The sequence below is a fragment of the Cardiocondyla obscurior genome, linkage group LG25, assembly GCF_019399895.1.
Source record: "Cardiocondyla obscurior isolate alpha-2009 linkage group LG25, Cobs3.1, whole genome shotgun sequence".
NCBI classification, from domain to species: Eukaryota; Metazoa; Arthropoda; class Insecta; order Hymenoptera; family Formicidae; genus Cardiocondyla; species Cardiocondyla obscurior.
Genome location: NC_091888.1, coordinates 1,561,258 through 1,581,391, shown reverse-complemented (window position 1 = coordinate 1,581,391; position 20,134 = coordinate 1,561,258). Strand labels below are relative to the sequence as shown.

The window sequence follows — 20,134 nt, the reverse complement described above, 5'->3', positions numbered from 1 at the left end:
AGAAATTCAAATTAAGCAATTCAGGAATAACGTTTTCTTTTTTTTTTTTTTCTTTTTTCTTAATTTCGTAATGAGGTCAATAAAGTTCGGAATAATTAATTGTTATGAGTACTTAAAACTAATTTTTTAAAAATAAAATTTACATTTAAAGGAATTTTTCTCTATGCAGCATAAACGACCTCTCTTAAAATTATTTAATAATATATGAATTACAAATGTTATTACGATGTATTAATTACTTCTTTAAAACTACTAATGACATTGTAATAAGCCAGAAAAATTATGTTTATATTACGGCTGGCTTCTCCGCTCTATATCTCCTTAATAAGGAAAACTTGTTAATTCTTATAAGTTACGACAAAGACGAAGTAGTTCAATTTTTTTCTTTTAATGTAATAAGGAAAACTCATTCGTCTCTTTCATACCATTTTCAAAGGCATTACGTCCCATTGTTCTCTCTTTCTGATTAAAATATGTAAAATTCCTTACATCGACATTATTACAGAAATATCTACTAGATAAATGATTATTTGTCGCAAAGACTGTCGTCCATCATTTTCGTCGAAATATAATTGGACGAAACAAGACGCGGGAAGTCTGGTACATTTTGTGCAAGTAGTCTTAATGATTATCGTTTTACGAGAGATAGAAACAAATGTTGAAACAATTTTATCTTTACTGTCGGAAACGTACTTTCTATAGAACAAAACATCAAAGGTACGAAACTTATTTAATTGTTTCCGTACTTACTTGAAGAACAGATTTTCATGCACGACATCAAATCGCCAATGTTATAACGTAATTTTTTTTTTTTTTTTTTTTTTAAATTAGATTTATTAACGTTTTCGAAAACGATGTCAGTTTAAATTATTTATAATTTAACTTTCCTTTATTATAAAGTAATACTTTTTTAAGAGTCATAAATGGAAGAGAAAATGTTAATTTCTGTGTTAACCGCGGAATAGCGCGGTTCATCAATCACATAAAGTTTGCGGCTACATTATCAGCTGACTCTACGTTGTCATCGAGTGATTCTTATCGCTTTTCCATAGATTTCCATCTCTTCCACGGGAAGAGTAGCGAGAAGGTGTCGAGTAGAATCGCATCTCATTTTCACGATGGTATCGCCGGCAAGCGTTTCCTGAATGGACAGGCAGAACCTGGAGCGGCCAAGAGCGGCCGGTGGATGAGTAGGACAGTATGTCGTCGTCCTGCACGTTGGGCCCCGTTCTTCTCCACGCGACCTGGCCACTGACCTACTTTGGTTTCTCCTGGTTCCCTCTCTCTGTCTTTCTCCCCGATGGTCTTTGTCTAGTCGACCCCCTCTCGTGTTTGACGGCTTCTGTCCTCCGTGAAACGGGCCCCCCCTTCTTCACTGAATCGGGCTTCCGTCGAACGTTGCGTTGCCACCACCATAAACGACCTCCACCATCGGACCGGCCACCACCACCGATCTTCGTCGAAGGCGCCGCTTATGACTTTAGCCATGCGACTCCAGCAACACATGCCGTGGCACAAGGTACGACGGCCAGACAGGTACCATCCCGTTTACTAGCCGGATGGACGATCGCGCGGTACAGATTGGTGCGAACGCGTAACAGTCACAGACAGGATTTCCAAGTGCGATCGGTTTCGGTAGCTAGTCCCGCGAGAACGAGTCCAGGTATCGCCGATGCCACCTACGGGCTGACGATCGAGTGCCAGTAACGCGCGCGATAACATACTCGAGACACGCGAGATCGGTGCACCGGTTCGAGGTCTAACCGCGAACGTAGAGCGCGATTCATGCCGACGAACCAGCTTGCGAAACAAGAGCAAGTTCAGTGAGGAAGTGCAGAGGGGATCAGTGATCTCCCGACGAGAAAGCCACGCGGAAAGGACGATCCGACCACGACAAGGGCAAGGTCACGTTCGTTTTTTTCTTACGCGCGGAAGCAGACCGGAAGAGCGGACCTGTCGTCTACCGGAATTAAAACGACGTTATGAGACGCGCTTAACGTGCCATCTCGGTTGCACCCAAGGTTAATGCGCTGCACGGTAAGTGGCTCGACCCTTAAGGGGTTGTTTGATCGATGGTGCGCCTGGTGAAACGAGCGCGAGATAATTTCCCTCGTGTGCCAGCTCGAGAAATTGCTCCATCTTAATGATGCATTACTCGACACGAGAGCTTTTAACGAATTTTTTTTATTTAGCAAGATGAGCATTTTACTTCGCATAATTAATTTTGTAAAAATTTTAACTAACGGTGTTAGTAATGTTCGAGTAATAATCGAGACGATTAAAATAATAGATGTAAGAAACAAAAATTCGGTCATATCGGGAGGCGATAAATTTAATTTTATGAGAGAAAGTTCAACACGAAATAATAAAATTCGATATCGATGCCGGGAACCGAGTGCGAGGAGCCTCCAAACCAGTTTCGAAAATCATTCTTGATACTAGCTATCTTCGACCGCGGAGAAAACTGAGTTCTCGACGTTAGAACGATGTACTCCGATATACAAAGTGGATGATCGTTTGGTATGCCCCGTTGCGTCGTGGTATTTCAATATCTCGTCCCGTGGCGTTCTTTTCCCTATCGTATCCTTCGTCCACGCGTCATTAATCGTACACGCATCAACGCGACGCGTCTGCCCGAGCTAGACGCCGAAAGTTGCCAGGAAGAGCAGCGGCACACAAATCGATGACGCAAGTAACAGGTTATCGGCGACCTGGCACGCCGGTGCGGACCTGCCCTCGTTCGCCGGCAGACGAGTTCACGCGGCAAGACGCACCAACCGTGAAACGCGCTCACCTGAGTCACGAGAAGTCGGCATCGCGCGATTTACGCTTCCAGTTTCGTGCGTGCACTCCGCAATATGGTCACGCGTGAAACTTGCGAATTTCGAGCGTGGCGTAACCACAGTTATACACGATAAAAATTATCAAGCTGTCGGAATAACAGAGCAAAAAAACGACGACGTTTTACTCGTTCACGTATTATATTCTGTCCCTTTTTTTTTTATTCCTGATTAAAGATGAATATTTTTAAGAATTCGACGCAATGGTTAAGAAGACAGACTCTAAAGAATTTTTAGCCAATCAGTTTTGTAAAATTAATAAATTGAGTGAGATGTCTTCAATTTTAAAGAGCTTTTCGACGTATTCGATAAGATACTCCTTAAATGGATAAAATTTTCTCGTAATCCTTGGCAATGCCTATTACTGACGCACACATGTTTTACACACATTCAATACGTGCCTAAGTCAAGTATGGTGGCAGGTCGTAACGGTTGTCGAGACTTCGACAGTTCGTTGTCAGTCTTTCCAATCATCTAGACTCATTCGCGCATTTAACGCTTCTACGCTTCTTACCGGTTGATTCGGAGACGAAAAAAAATTTACATTTGTAACACGTGGCATTTTTCGAAGTTAATTCATACGCAAACGCTTCCTCAATGCAAATTTCATGCAGAAAAAAAGAATCAAATTAACCTATTAAATTTTTTTACTACTTACATACGTACGCTAAGATTATCCTACTTGAATGTATCTTTCGCCGATTCTTACGTAAAAAATATTTTACATTTTAATAAAATAAGTTCTAACATAACCCACATAAAAAGTAACGTTGTGTATAAAACCGTTAAAACGTGCTTAAGAAATTGCAGATTAAAAAAAAAATGCACGAAACGCACGTAAAAATTTAAGTATATAAAAATTTGATCAAAAACAGACTTTTCTTCTAATCTTAAATGAAAAAAAAAAAATCCCTTTGTCAACAAAATCGTGCGGACACAACCAACCGCAAACGATTACGTGGCTTTTCGTGCCGTCGACATTGGCACGTTAATGTACAATACCGGCTATCACTTTCGATGTTCTATACGGAACGGTCGGATATTAAGTCTTCCGTGTTGAAACGAGCACAGAAGGAATCGATCGGTTTTGCACGAACGATCGCGCTCGAAATGTCTTAAACGATCGAGTGAAAGCGGCGGCCGTCTGCATCTTCGTCCTAGGTCTAGTTTCGCGCGGTCACTTCGCATGGACTTCTGTGTTCCATTCGAATGGCACGGGTTCCCTACTTTCTCAGATTATTTAGCTAATCACCGTCGTCTTGATAATTGACGCTCGTGCCTGCACTCGCGGAGAGAAAATGGAGGCCAAAGATGTTCCGATCTGTTGAATTAATTCGAATCGTGCTTATCCGCGAAAAGCGAATCGCGGAAACGAGGCTGCATCGTGCGAAAATTTTTCTACAGCCCGCGAGAAAAAGAAAAAAAAAAAAAAAAGGAACCTTCCTCCATTTGTAAAATTACTTTCAATACAACGTTAAAAAGTTCTAACGGTATAAAGATCCTCAATCATATTAGCGAAGTCGTAACGAGCTGAATTTGAAATAAGGGTCGTTGATCTCCGTCGTGAATTTTAACGCTTTAATAGACATTTCGGCATCATCAATCACCCACGCGAATGATCGATCGTTAATAGTAGCACCGTTGAGGATCTTCGCGACAGGTTGTCGAGGACAAGGTAGCCCCCCCGTCGAATCAATCGGGTCACCCAGATCCAATAATCAAGATCCAATCACGTCGAACTAAGCTTTCTCCGAGGTTTCGTACGTGTGCGTATCTACGTGCGTGCATATGCATAACACTTTGCGCGCATTCGTGACACCACGGCATTGACGGACGGCCGTTGAACGCGGAAGAATTTTCGACTCTGTTAACTCGCGCCTGGCCAGAGGATCCTCTCCTGCGATGACGAGCGCGGAGATTCTCGCGGCGAACACGGAATATCCCGCCGTGTTTTCCCCGTCGGCATTTTTTCCGAACCGCCGCGGAGAATTCCTCCGTACACCTTCGCTGCCGGCAGTAAAGCATGTCGAGGGAGGACTCGTTCGCCATTGATCGCCGCAACAGATAGTCCAGAAAGTAACGTTCGCGGAAATGCAGCGTCGCGGTTTCGCGCTGTCGACGATCAATAAGCGCGGCAACGAAAGCGCGAACGTGGACAACGAGTAAATTTCACGTACACGTGTATTTTACATATATACGTATATAAAAACATTTGACATAAATAATAAAAATGTGCCCCGTGTCTGCGCACAGGTATGACGTATCCTCGACGGTACTTTACGCGGTACAAAAAGAAAAAAAAAAAAAAAAAAAAGTAAAGCTAAAAGTGAAGTTGAGGAAGCTATTGGGAGTAAATGCGTTGGATTCTCGAGCTGATTGGTATAATCGCCGACAACGACCGGAAAATGTTGCGCGAAAACGAAACACAACGAAAGTGACTTCCGCGTATTCTCGGCGGTACGTAGGGCGTACGAAAGGATCGCACTTGTGTGTTAACAGCGTAACGTACGATGTAACGTTCTCACGATATGAGCCGCATAACGCGTGCACCTATTACGCGATATACCGATGTTATCGTGATTCAATCGACCCTGAATCAAGGTAACCGTGCATAATGAAGCGTATATTTAACCTCACGTTTAGTATTACAGTCAAATTAATTATTTTCTAATTACGTGGATTATGTTAATCACCTGTGCTTGCATTCTAGAAAATTATTTTTGCGCCGCAAAAGTTCCAGGCGCGCGTGTAAAAATAAAAATAAGTGCATGGTTATTATTGCAAATTTTTACTTGTTTAACACAATGATGGTCGTAAAACGGCATTAATTAGACTAATTTACAGCAGGATGCTTATTTATTATTATTATTTTTTTTTTTAATATGCATTTTACAGAAGCAAATTAAGCAGCGCAATTTAAAATGCGAATGCAAAGTCGCGTAATATTACAACTCTGGCGCGTTTAATATGATTAACATAATTGTTCAATATTTAATAAAATTAGCATAATCATGGTACGTTTAATCGACATCATATAAATCAACCGGATGTATCGTAGTTTTTAGGTTAACAGGTGAGAGTATTAATAGTTATACCGACTCTCGCGCGCGCGCTTGTGTGGAACAACAGTTCGTTTTAACGGATCGCATTAAAAATCAGAGCGGCACGAACGAGCCGTACGTAGACGAAATCATTATCATACAGCTTATGTCGAAACCGTCATTTGGCAATCGCTATAATTCGTAGCTATCCCCCGTTGTCACAATTTTATTTTCGTCCAGCATAAAAATTAATTTGCCTCCGTGTCTTCTCGATCTATCGAATGTCGTTTATAAACTTTACGAAATAAACGCGTAAAATTTATTTAAAAGACGTTGACGAGATTTCTAAAAATGATATCGCAGAATCTTAAAATCCCCAGGCACCGTACATTTTCGCGGCATAATCAGATATTGTGATGATAATCCGTTGTACCGTGAGCTTCGTAATGGGTTAACAAGCAACGGGTATGGGACAGAATGTCGAGGAATTGGTAACTGGGTCACCAGTGTCTTGGCGAACCTGCGTTAAAGCGACCAACGGCTCGCGCGTTCTCGTATCCTTGCTCCTCATCATCTCGTTCTTCTCCTCGTCTCGGTCATCAAGGCCTCTTTACCGAAGATCTCTGGCAACTTTACCTTCAGGTTCTTCCGATACCTCGTTCCCGTTCCTCCACCTCGTCCACGGCTATCGTACATCGAGCCTGTGTGACTGACTGTAACGGGATTTCGCGGATACACGCATGCAGCCCCCCGTCGTCCCGCACACGGGCGCGTTCGTACTCGCTTGTGAGCGTGAACCTCTTCAAGGAGAAAGAAATACATAGGTCCAAGATGTTTGCCGCTCATACATTTCGACGACTCGCGTGTGAAAAATTGCGAATGTACACACCGTCTTGTCAAACTTGGAGAGATCTTTATACATGAACTTAGCGAGAGCGAGGATTAAGGATATGCCTGTTTTGTTAAAAATTTCAACGGTACGATTCGCCTTTATCCGGTCCAATGCTGATTAATTCTATTTTTATCCCTCCCGCTCTTAGATTAAATTAGCTACGAACTCATATTTTTATAAATCGTAAGGATGTGAATTCTTTTTTGACCTTTTATGTCTTGCAAAAATTATTAATAGAGCTACTCACGGTTACGATATACTACTTGTACTTTTTTTTTTTTTTTTGTGCGCGAGCGTACACCTACGCGATGTGGAAGGAGCATTGATCCATGTTTATGAAATATTGGCTAACCCTTTGTACACTCATCCATTGTAAGCATTACATTATACCATTAGATTCACCTACTTGTGAATCAATAACTATAATTTAAAATGACACGCCGCGCAAACCGAGCAATAAACGATATTTTATCTCTCAAGTATTTTTCAATAAAACACGAATCATATTCGAAGATAAATGTGTGACATGCGTATACTTGTTCCTCAATATATTCGTTGTAATTAAATTTCACAGTATTTTAATTTACAATTCCATTCGAAGTAATATTGCACGCTTCATTATTTTCGGCTTTAATATCGCAATCAATATCCAATTTGAATATCAATATCAATATCCATATAAATGATAATTATCTACGTTATCTGTATTTCATTATTATTTAAACTACTGGGCTATTTAAGTTTCGGAAATAGATTACTATAAGCGGTTAAATTAATTTTGAATAATAAATAATATCTAATACGTTGCTGCAAAGTATTAGTACCTATAATATCAATATTCCATGAAATAAAGTTAATTTAATAATTTATGCAATGAGAATCAGCTTACGATTCCCAACTTTTCCAGTACACGAGAGGCTGATATTCCCGTAGGTACCGTTACGAGAAACAAATATATGTATCGATATATATAAATCCGATAATCATTTTTTTCGCCTGTAATACATTTCTTTTCAAATTTAATACAAGTGCTCGGCCATACGTGCACTTAGCTCCGCTAACTACGGAGCGCGCGGTACGTAATGTCTAATACTTATGAAGAGAAAATCGATTAAATAAATATCTTCTAAAAAAAAAAAAAAAAAAATAAGTAAAACACTAATGCGAACGCTCTCTCAATTATTTCGCAGTTGAATTCATTATGAAAGTTTTTAGCGAAAACATAATATACGTTTAATGGATAGGATGAAGAAGTAAGTTTGTGTATGCAAAGAAAATACTAACTTTTACATCCGGTTTTTCTCATGAATATAAGCGCGTATCTTTTATGTCATATTTTACGTCTCGAAGTCGGGTTTAAAATTGAAGGGTACTTTAAGACTGTCGTTGAGTTAGTGCCAAGGGCCGCTTTTATAAATAAATTAACGTCAAGCTTAAAGCAGATCTATCTTTAAGTTGAATAAGAATTGTTTAATTTTAACTATGCTTTATCTTTTTATAAAATTCATTTAAACCTTGTAAGATAAAAGTATATGCCTTCTTGTAATAAGGATATTTTCTTAAAATATTTTGTCGTTACAGATGGTTGCTGAGAAAGGTATCTGTCTGCCGTTCATCTTCCTTACTCTAACATGCGTCTTCTCGCATTCCTGGACGCTTCGAAATGAAGGTAATTACAGCAAACATCATTCGCATTTCGTGTACTCATTTTGTCAAGTACAGCTAAATACATTTCAACATTCTCTTGTGAGATGAATATTATTAAGACATCTATCCCCTCTTCTCTATTCTCTATACACATATAAATATATATTTAGATGATTAAATTTAAACTTGCCTAACGTCCAAACTAAAGTAATTTACATAACTTACATAATTTTTCTAACGTATCTTTGTCCGCGGGATAAAAAAATTTTTTTTTTTTTCTTTTTACTACGTTAAAAGATAATGAATATGCGAGTAACACGGAAACGCGGCAAACTCAGATTTCTACTTTTACAAATTGTTCTCGCACATGTGCACGCTCATTAACATGCATGCCAGTGTCTGCAGCTCGTATACAAAATGATACGTTAAAGTCGGCGGTCATTACTGACACCAAATTCTACTTTCCATCTTTCTTTGAGCAAAATCAACAACGGAGAGGTGGAGTCGAGAAGGAAGCTTTTCGCTATATGCCATTTATTCCGGTCGCGCGTTGAGCGTACAGACGAGGTGAAATTCGATTTTCTGCCGAGCTGCGCGAATATCGATGTCTCACGTACGCCGCGCCGCTTTCGGTCCCTTCCGGCGAGCGTGAGAGGAAGGTCAAGGGTCGCCGGAGAAAAGCCGCGCGTCAGTGTTTCACGTTTTAACGCGTCGCGTTTTTACGAATTTTTGGCACGGCAAATATCGACATATTCTACTTAGAGCTCCGCGCGTTCTCTCGAAAGCCGTAAGAGAGATATTCCCCTAAACTTGTTTGCGCGAAATATATAAACGATTTAAAAGACACGACTTTCAAGCGACGCACGTCCAAGCGACATTCCATATTCACACAATTATACATAAATCGATATTTACGAAGAGTGAACTTTGAAAACGTGGACAGTTCAACAACAGCGATATCGAATTATTAAACGCAATAATATACAACGAGCGATTTGAGAAATAAATTTTGTTAATACGCAATAATGTCATTTAAATTAATATAACTGAATGTAAATTTAATTAACATTAATTCATAATTTAAACGCTGTTCGATATTTCATATTGAAATTAAAAACAATGATTCTCTGTACTAGACCATTGCAAGAAAGTACTGACTTTAAGTTTCTTGTCGAATGTAATTGAAAAGGCGACGATTCTAGGACACTCTTCTTTATTGACGGCGAATTTTCGAATGTCATCTGTCGAACGTGAGTTTTCAATGTCGAAAGACGCTCTCTCCCGACGCGAAATTATTCTTACGAATAAATGTGTAAATCAAACGTGCAACTGCGTTTTAATGCTCATTAAAGTACGTGCGATGACTTTGCCCTATATATCAGAAATTCACCTTTCTCCACTTTCGCGTGTTGATTTGTGTCAAGAGTTTGTGACTCGTGCGACATTCGCGGCGACATTTACAGCTCCATAACAATTTATGATGACATTTCCCGCAGCGCGCGAAATTCCTCTTAGTTGTATTTTCATCATATCAATTTATGTGAGACCAAACGCTTGCTTTTCTTTTTTCTTGTTTTTTTTTTAAGCGTCTATACGTATATTGTATGTACTATATAAACTTTTGTGAATTTCAAGCGTTAATTATAAAAACAACGAATTTAATGAGATAATTAAAATTAAAGTTTTTCAAATTATTATTTGATAACTGCACGAGATATAATTATTCTAATTTATCTGATGTGTTTTAAAACGCGCGTGGTTTAATTTCAACGCAAAAACACCCGTGGAAAATACATGCGGGGACTAAACTTTTATAATTTTAACGGGTTAATTATTACTTCTATTTGTCTCCAACGTGTATTTTGTCCTCAACTTTATAGTTATGATATGCTGAAGTAGAATAAATCGAAGACTATAGACCTCACCGGAAATTGTGCATCATCATCTTTATTACCGATACTCGTTTAACACTTTAATACGTACGTATTTTCTAAGGTATTCGTTTTGCTTGAGATCCGGTTATTGATTGAGATCAATAAACTGCTGACTACGATAATATTCCATCTTTACTTTACGCGCGGCATAATCTGAATAAATTCACGGAACAATGTGGATCTTGGAGAATACTTGTACGGCAACGCGATGCGCTCGATTTAATTCACGTGCATAATTCAGAAAGCCCGCTGCGAAGCTTTCGGATGTCGTGCATATCTAACGTAACTCTCCTGATTTAAGTGAACTTCCATTATATATAACATCAATAACGGGTGCTTAACTTGCTCGCTGTTACGTCACACGTCTCGCGATGATTAATCGAGCAGCTCTATGCTCCCATAAAGATCACGCATTGTCCACTAACTGACACGCTTTACGTGCTTCAGAATGGACATCACGCTTTTGCGAATCACGTAGTCAACCTCTATTTGACGACATTGTGCGCACAATCTCACGGCTAATCTAAATTGCAAATTGCCTTCTCTTTTCCGCGTCGCATAGAAAAGAAAGTTGGACCTGCAATCGCAACCGATGTCGCAAAAAAAAAAAATGCATATTTAGCGCAAGAACATATTTTCGTGGCAAAGTCTCGGCATCCAATTATAAAAAATAGCTGTGTTAAATCCAATTGATTTTCCCGCCCATCGTTTTTTTTCCCACCCATTGTTCCCGTTTATTCGTAATGCTAATTAATTTTACTCCGTATCGTGAAAGTGTCAGCTCAGGTTTATATTAATTTTAAGTATTTTTTTAGTATTTTTTTAATTTTAATCATTAATATTTTTTTTTTTCCAACTAACTTTCCACTCTTCCGCAAAACGCATTATAAAAAAATACATGCGACTTACCAATCGATGCGCAACAGCGGAGTTGACGACGCAGCAGGTGACTGTAACATAAAAATAAAAAAAGATTAATTAGAGTCTCTAATAACTAATTATTTTTTTATATAAAAAAAAAGATAAAATTATCTGTTAATAAAACAATAAAATTAAAGGAAAATTAATCCTTACCTAACAGTTGCTCCGCCGATGTATGATGCCCTTCCTGAGCCTGCTCCTCCTCTCAGAATCAGTCCTCTGGATCGGATTTTTCTTCGGCGCACAAGAAACTCGCGAAAACCACAGATAATAATCTACAATCGCACGCGGGCTAATGACTTGTTAAAATCTTACGCGCGACAATATGCGACTTATTTCTTCACTAATATCGGCGACGAAGACTCTGCTGGCTTATCTGGGCTTTTGTCTAAACAGAAAAAAAAAATTTTGGTTAAACAATGTCTTCGAAAGCTTATTTGGTTGAATGAGAAGTAATCAATGTATTAAAAAAGGGTTATAGATTAAATACGCAACGAATTAAAATCACTACAGATAATTATGCGTACTTAACGCAAAATTTTCCCTTCGTACGTATGGTACGTATAAAGATTAATGATCGTGGAAACTAATTCGCGTAAATCGATAGCTTTAATTAATGTTCAAATATATATATGAATTACATTAAAAAGAAAATACATTAACAAGAAGCTTTTAAAGTGCCTTTCAGTATATATTGCTGAAAATTATGAAATGTAAGACCGTTTTCTTTAACGTGAAAGAAGCAAAGGGAAATGACGCGCGAAAAACGCGCGTCTTGTAATTAGTATAGAAGAAAAAAGAAAAGATAATTTTAATTTTTCAAGTTTCCAATTAAGAAATTAAACTTTCTCATCAGGGGGCTTGTTGCCCAAGTATTTAATTCGCGCATTTTCATTACTTCCTGTATGTATTGCATTGATATGTATTTTATATATTTTCCATACGTAAAAAAAAACAAAAAAAATAAAAAAAAAAGAATCTGAGAGAAATTCATAGAAAAGACCCAGGAGATATTCGAGAAATGTAGCACGTCTTTCAAGCGGCTCTATGGCTAGTTCTTTTAGGTGTTTGTGTTCTTTGGGTACGTGCTATTTGAAAACAGCGAGCAAATGCAGCATACCGAGACTGATAAATATAAGGTGGATCTGCAGGACGCGAGAGTCCGCGCATAGCAAAAATCTGGAACGCCGGCCGCGAGTATCCAGACGAGCATCGCGGACGGATCGCGGAGTAGGTCATCACATATCGGCAGTGTGCAAGCGTGTAGAAGGCACGTGCGACGGAGCCTACATGCTTGCTCGTCTATGCTTTGGTCAGCTAAGCATAACCGGAAAAGGTAACCGCGTATATGCAAGTACAACACACGCGCAAACAGGCGTGCATCTCGTAACTGACGTTTTCTCGCCGCAGATCCCGATATTAACTCAATATTGATGCTGATTCATATTTTCTCTCGCGTGCGCGAGAGAAATAAAACGAGGAAGAAGAAAAATATTATCGTTAAATCTATATCATGAAAATTAACAGCAAAAAAGCCGCGGGCTTTGTTTCTTTATTTTTTTTTTTTTTTTTAAAGAAATAACCTTCCTTTCGTTCTCCTTTCTTAAACGAATCAATGTTCACGCGATGTCTATTTATACTCTTCTCGCTTCGATCATTTTATTGCAACATCGACGGCTAAAACGAAAACGTTGCAAGATAAACGACGTTCATATATTTTTGGCCGATGCGAAAACGGTTATTGAACATCTCGACTACGGGTTGCATATCGCAAGCAATAAATCTTCGATCCGATGTTCGATTTCTCTTCAAAGGTGAACCGAAATTTGGAGCAGGGTCTCAAGCTGAGACACGTGAACACGATACTCTTCTACAACCCAAATACCAAACGGAGCAAACTTTTAGTACTTCTTCTTCGCAACGTACTGCAATAATAATTTATTGTATAAAAATTATCCTTTTCTACCGCTCTTAGAAATTCTCTAACATCATGTATATAAATACACGTAAAATAAATTAAATTATTTATAAAAAAAAAAAAATTATGTAAGCTACTTTTTATATCCGGTATTTAATTTTATCTCTGCCTAAATTTCAAACTAACTCTGATAAACAAAGAAGAATTTTAAAAATTGATCTTTCACTAATTATCTTTCAGACAGAAAGCTGTTTGGCGGCTACACGATAGTGCCGAAGGCGTGCCGGCCGTCGTTACCGTCGCGTATCAAGTCGAGCGAACCGGCGATATGTATGTTTAATTACGAATGCACACGGCGTAACGGCGAGGTCGTCGGCGCCTGCATGGATGGCTTCCTCTTCGGTGCGTGCTGCCAATTACCGCCGAAGAACTCGACGAACGGTAGCAGCGATCCGCCCAGAACCGAAGAGCTTCTCAATTTGCATCAGATCGACCACGTACCCGACATACCTATTCTACTGAATCCAGATGGTACGCCGGTTGGTATGTCGGTGTCGCCGACCGGCGAAACCACGAAGATTAACAAACCAATTGTCCCGAGCGGCGGCGAAACGATATATACGAAAATTGCGAGTTCGAATGAGGAATTGTCACCCGATACGGCAAACAACGCCGAAAAAACGCAGTTGCCTGTGCAGGCGGATGTAAGTCACTTGACTCAAGATTTTCCGGTGCTTCTGGGTCAACAGAACATTATCGATGACTTGCGATTGCCAGGATTATTGACGCATTCAGATTCTAATAACGATATTCAAGATCATCATGATCCGATAAATCCAATCGCTACGTTATTAAATTCCGATCAAGTCTTGCAAATAGCGGACCCAGTCGACCAGCTTCCGGCGCTGTTCTCGCATGGAATAAGCCAAAATAATCATAGTGATCCAGAGACGATATTATTGAACGAGAATGGCACCGTGCTCGAAGAAGCGAATAATCCAGACGAGATTTTCCGACCATCCGCCACCGAAATGCCAATTGATAAAATGACGCAAAATGAAAGTACGTGGATTAAATTTTCGGAGAAACCAGCGTCTTCCGCTGTGGAGTCGACGTCCATGGTAACAAATATGCCCGTGGTAACACAACTATACACAAACGTGCAAAAGCTTACGAGCGATCTACCTAGCACTCCGTGGACGTTCGAGAAGACGAATACTATTGAAAAAAAAATATCTACAAAAATGGCAACGGATTCAATAAATATTGAAACTACCACGCCAATGACTTCCTCCAGCAAAGATGACTTGGTGAAAGTACAGACTATTATATACGACTCGCCATCGGGTAACAAGAAAAAAGATGACGTTCTCGACAAAGAAGAAATTGCCATTAATCATATAATCTCTATTTTGAACGATACCACGCCGATTTCGGACGTATCAGTGACTCTTCCGGTTCCCAATTCCTCGCCGATTCAAGCTTGGGTGAGTATCGACGAAACCTCGAAGCCGACTCATCACATTAAAGTCAGTTCTTCGAGTTATCAACCCACAACGCCCGTATCCTCGACTTTTCCGTACAGTTTTTACAAACCTGGTTCTCTGCAGCCTAAACCTTCTTCGGCGTACTACAATTACGAGCTCGTACCCACTAAGACGACTTACGCGTCGCATTATCCGACGTCGAGCGGCCCATACGGCTCACGACCTGCCACGCAAACCTACTCCGGCGCTTCGAGTAGCAGCTTCATCAACAACCGACCTACGACGAACCCGCCGGCGCCGACGGTGATAGTCCTCGGACCGCTTGGTACGAGCTTTACTACGCAAACTACTCAGAAACCTATCACGAGGAAGCCTTCGGGCACGACCAAGCCTGCTCCAATTTTGATTAAAACCACTCCCGTTAGACCTATCACGCTGATCACCAAGAAACCAAGCGTGTCTACTACCATAACTCACAATATCAGCACCGTCATTTCCAACGTAGCCAACAACAACGTGGTCTCCACTAGCTATATAAGCGTTAACCTAAAGGACGGTACTAGCGCGAAGCCAACAGTCGACGTTAGCACCGAATCGATCGCGACGGAAACCGCGAATACGAAAGTTCGCCCGAGCACGAAGAAGCCTGTAATATGGACCACGGTCTCATCGTGGTCAAGCAAGCCTACGTTTAATCTAAAACCGTCGACGTCTGGCGCAAATTGGTCTAACAATAATCTAAAGCCGGTTAATAACGTTATATTTAAAGATACTGTGAACAAAGCTACCACAGCTGCGCCTTGCGAGGATGAAACTGCGGCGCCAGACGACCTCATTAATTTCCCGCCAGTGCGCAATCCAAATCTTAATATTTCCAAACCAATCTCACAGCAAGAAAAGCCAACAATCGTCGAAACATATAATAACACCGGATATCCGGATATCGAATTAATCAGCGAGCACGATATTCCGACACCCACGTTCGTCGAGGACGACGTGCTGACGAACAAAGTAGACGCTTTCGTTAACAAACTCGTCGAGTCGCTGCAGGGTACCTTTGAGGTAATAAGATAATTTGTTTTTACCAGCAACCGTTTTACGCTCCGTGCTCTTTAACGAAGTTTCAGATTGCTTCGAGTTTTACATAAACATAGTTTTACTTTCAGCACTTTGAGAATCACGAATGGATGAACATAGTTTACATTAACGTTGTATTACTTTTATACTTTAATAACTAGAACGTTAAAAGTTTAGTACTTCTAAATTCTTCGTTCTCTCTCTCTCTCTCTCTCTCTCGTTTTTAAAAATTATACGTATTTTATGCGCTATTTTTGCTCGAGTAATAAGAGAAGCGACAATTCAAGAAAAATATTTTATTTTCAACGTGCATTAAAGTTCGTGTAACTTACTTTTTTTTTTTTTTTTTGTTCAATTTTTTACATTTCTGTAAAATTTACAAGAAATGGTTTACAATAAATTTTAAAAATTATATGTATTTTATGCGCTATTTTTACTCGAGTAATAAGAGAAACGACAACTCAAGAAAAATATTTTATTTTTAACATGCATTAAAGTCCGTGTAACTTATTTTTTTTTGTTCAATTTTTTATATTTCTTTAGAATTTACAAGAAATGGTCTACAATGGGTCTCGAAATGGCACTGTAGAAACTTCAACAACGTCTACCGTAACGAGAAGACCAACGAGTGAGAACACTACGACAAGAAGACCTACGCGAAAACCAGCAACTAGGCCGTCGTCGTCGTCGTCGGTGGCGACGACGAAAAGGCCGTCCGCTACCACGAAGAGACCTACTCGTACCACTCAGAAACCAACGTCGACGTCCGAGAAACCGACGAAAGCGACTTCGAGACCTAAGCCAAGCACATCGCAGAACGCCACGACGAAAAGGCCCCCGGTAACAACGAAACGTCCGAAACCGACCAGGAAACCTCCGACTACGTCGCCTAGCAGCACGCAAGCAATCACGCCGGAAGAACCGAGTCCGAACACGACTGCAAGCAGCGTTGCAGAAACGGATGCTGAGCCAAACTTTCGGACTCGTAAGTGAGCAGTCGACAAGTTCGCAGTTTTTATTTATTTGTAAAAACTTTTACAAATAAAAGATCCGAATCTATCTAAATCGGAATCATGTCTTTTTTTCTACTTTTTCATAAACCTTATATATACATATCTATATATCTATATAAAATCTATATAATACATATATATCTATATATCTATATAAAACTTTACTTCAAATACTTTATAAAAATATATATTAATTGCAATCGTCACGCTTGTTATTACGGTCACCATAATACTTATTGCGATAACAGAATGCGGCGTGAGACCATTGGTCTCGAGATCAGGAAAAATAGTTGGCGGAAAAGGCGCGCAGTTCGGAGAATGGCCATGGCAGGTTTTGATTCGCGAGGCGACCTGGCTCGGCCTGTTCACGAAGAATAAATGCGGAGGCGTACTTATCACTGATAAGTATGTGATAACAGCAGCCCATTGTCAACCAGGGTAAGTTACATACATTTTCAAGCTTTCAAAAATTGGTAATAAATTCGAAATAACGTATTTATAGTAATTTATACCGCTATTTAATTAACTGTGCAAATCTCTCTTTCTCCTCTCTTTTATTTTTGTATAAAGCGACAATTTTTAATTCCTATTGTATTATTTTACGACGAGAAGAATACAACAAAATTAATATTTAACGTTCAAACTCGTGACTTTAATTTCTTAGTTCTTGAGCATTCGTGAGTTAAATAAAAATACTTTATATAAATTAATGTCAACTGAGAAAGTGCAAATATCGCGTTTTTCTCCTGTTCGCAGCTTTCTAGCTTCCTTGGTCGCGGTGTTCGGTGAATTCGACATTTCGGGGGAATTGGAGCCGAAACGTAGCATAACGAAAAACGTTCGCCGCGTAATCGTGAACCGCGGCTACGATCCGGCGACATTCGAGAATGACCTGGCGCTTCTGGAGCTAGAATCACCGGTACAGTTCGACGAGCACATCGTACCGATTTGTATGCCGGATGACGGCGTCGACTTCACCGGCCGAATGGCAACAGTCACCGGCTGGGGCCGACTTAAATACAGTACGTATCGATTTTCGTTCACCCAGTTTATAAATTATAAGCTCCCTGGTGCACATAATTCACCAGATTAGAAAGTATGAAATAGAACAGGTTATCATGACAAGAGCAAAGTAACTTTCACGATGACTCTCGTATAGTCTTTTTACGCCCCCGAATTTTATTCTATCGTGACTTTCTTTTGGCACGCTGTTTCGCCGTTAAATTTTCACTAACAATATTATAACGTTCGATAGATGGTGGCGTGCCGTCGGTGTTGCAAGAGGTACAAGTGCCTATAATGGAGAACTCGGTTTGCCAGGAGATGTTTCAAACCGCTAAACAGTCGAAATTGATTTTGGACAGCTTCCTCTGTGCTGGATATGCTAATGGACAGAAGGACTCTTGCGAGGTAAGCGAATGAGTTTACTTTTCGTTGTATTCCATTAGCTTTATTAAATGTCTCAGCTATTAGCCTGTTTGATCCTTGTCTTACGGCGAATAATACGATTACTTTACCAAATGCACGTGCAAAACTTCAATATATTATCAGTACTATCATTTATAATCTACTCATTTTCCTACTGCTCGGTTTATTTTTCAGTCCGGAAAGATATATCTAACATATTTATTATCGCTCTTTATAAAGACTTTAATCTTGCGCTAAGTAATGCAATTGCTCTATCAATCACAGGTGTAATATTTACATCACCATTCTTGATATACATGTATATTTCTTTTTTTTTTTTTTTTTTTTTTTTATTTTACGCGTTTTAATTATGCCGTTAAAAAATTTTCGACATTTTGACAATTAACCTTTGCCCCTTTAACTTTGCTAACGACGTTGTAATAAATATTCTACATGTCATAACGTTGTATCAAAAATAAGTGTTATACAAACAATTACAGACACCGGTTAATGATTTTTCCTCAGGGTGATAGTGGTGGCCCGCTAGTAATGGACCGAGCAGACGGCAGATGGTTCCTAGTCGGGACCGTTTCTCATGGTATTAAATGTGCGGCCCCGTATCTACCGGGTGTGTACATGAGGACAAGTTATTTCAAACCCTGGCTACACAGCATCACCGGAGTCTGAGAAGCTGGGCCACGAGCGTCATCTCACGTTCTCGCGTAATTACGCGAACGGCACCGGATGCCATTCTGTATAAATGTACAAAGGAAGCCTAATTTATTTCTCCTCGAGATATAGCGTACGAAACGCAATTAAGTAACACAATCGCAGATGTAACCGTACTTTGAATGTTGGAGGACTATATCGATTTCTGAATAACAACGAGACGCCCCGTTTCTCTTCCGTTATTCTATGTTTTCCATCAGCGCAACGGAAATAATACTTGCATAAGCAGCAGCTTATACCGAGCAAATTTCACTCTAAAAGCGAAGAACGAGAGAGACTAAAAGAGAGAGAAATAGAGAGAGAAAGAGAAGAAAAAGGATGAAGAGGCAAGTGCATCAACTCGAGTCTCAAATTATTTAAATTTCGAAATAGAATTCTACGGAACTTCTGCGGTAGAACACTGCTTCTCGGCGCACGACCAGTGCCCGATGTTGCATTTATGCGTATCAATGTTTAAACTCATCTTTATGCATATGTATACGTATTCGCAGAGTAGTCTTAAAAATATTCGTCGAGAATTAAAATCATTCTTTTCTAAATAAAAATTCCTATACCATTTCCCATACATTCTTTCACAAACAATAAAAATACAAATAATTCACGATCTTTATATAGCAAACTTTTATTAAAATTGACTTTTTTTATCAAAACTTATTAAAAAAAAACTCTTTTATCGTTAATAAAAACCAACAAAATTTATTATTATTAATATTATTAATTTTTTTACTTTTATTTATTATTAGTATTTTTTTTTTTTCCTCATATTTTATATTTTTCCCAACTCCGCGAATATTTACGGCGGCTCCGTAATATATGTACATAATAGCATAAAGATGAGATACAAGCCTTATTTATTTCATTGTTAGATATTATTTATTAAATACATTTTTATACGATAATAATATGTGGCTATTTTATTCACCACCAACACTCCGCGTAGGAAAATAAAAGACATCAACGACTACTTGACGTCACATCGCCATGCATATTGCGCGCCGCAATTCTCGAGAAGGTACTCCCATTAAAAATAGCGACAAATGTTCTCCAAATCGATCGAACTCTTAATATACTTATCATCATTATATATTAATAACGTCATCGCGGTGATAACGTCGCCACTTCCGGTGTATTCTATCTTTCCGTCGATTACTAAAATTCGGCACGTGTTTGAACTAAAAGGTCATACTACCGATAGAAATGCTCCCATTCCGCTGTTTAAAAAACCGAA

General features: G+C 39.4%; 1 protein-coding gene across 1 annotated transcript; it reads left to right on the top strand.

Annotated features, from left to right (window-relative positions):
• The first annotated feature begins 585 nt into the window (after positions 1-585).
• On the top strand, positions 586-19,151 carry Flz (transmembrane serine protease filzig). Its single transcript, XM_070672375.1, has 8 exons — positions 586-2,037; positions 8,355-8,442; positions 13,434-15,742; positions 16,301-16,742; positions 17,019-17,208; positions 17,527-17,792; positions 18,026-18,180; positions 18,703-19,151. The coding sequence occupies exons 1-8, from the start codon at positions 2,026-2,028 to the stop codon at positions 18,862-18,864; spliced, it is 3,624 nt and encodes a 1,207-aa protein (XP_070528476.1). The 5' UTR covers positions 586-2,025; the 3' UTR covers positions 18,865-19,151.
• The last annotated feature ends 983 nt before the right edge of the window (positions 19,152-20,134 follow it).

Excerpts from the sequence above, each read along its gene's own strand:
- Flz (XM_070672375.1), top strand. Across the intron at positions 15,743-16,300 it reads CGCTGCAGGGTACCTTTGAG|AATTTACAAGAAATGGTCTA; the intron begins GTAATAAGATAA and ends ATATTTCTTTAG. Across the intron at positions 17,793-18,025 it reads CTGGGGCCGACTTAAATACA|ATGGTGGCGTGCCGTCGGTG; the intron begins GTACGTATCGAT and ends AACGTTCGATAG.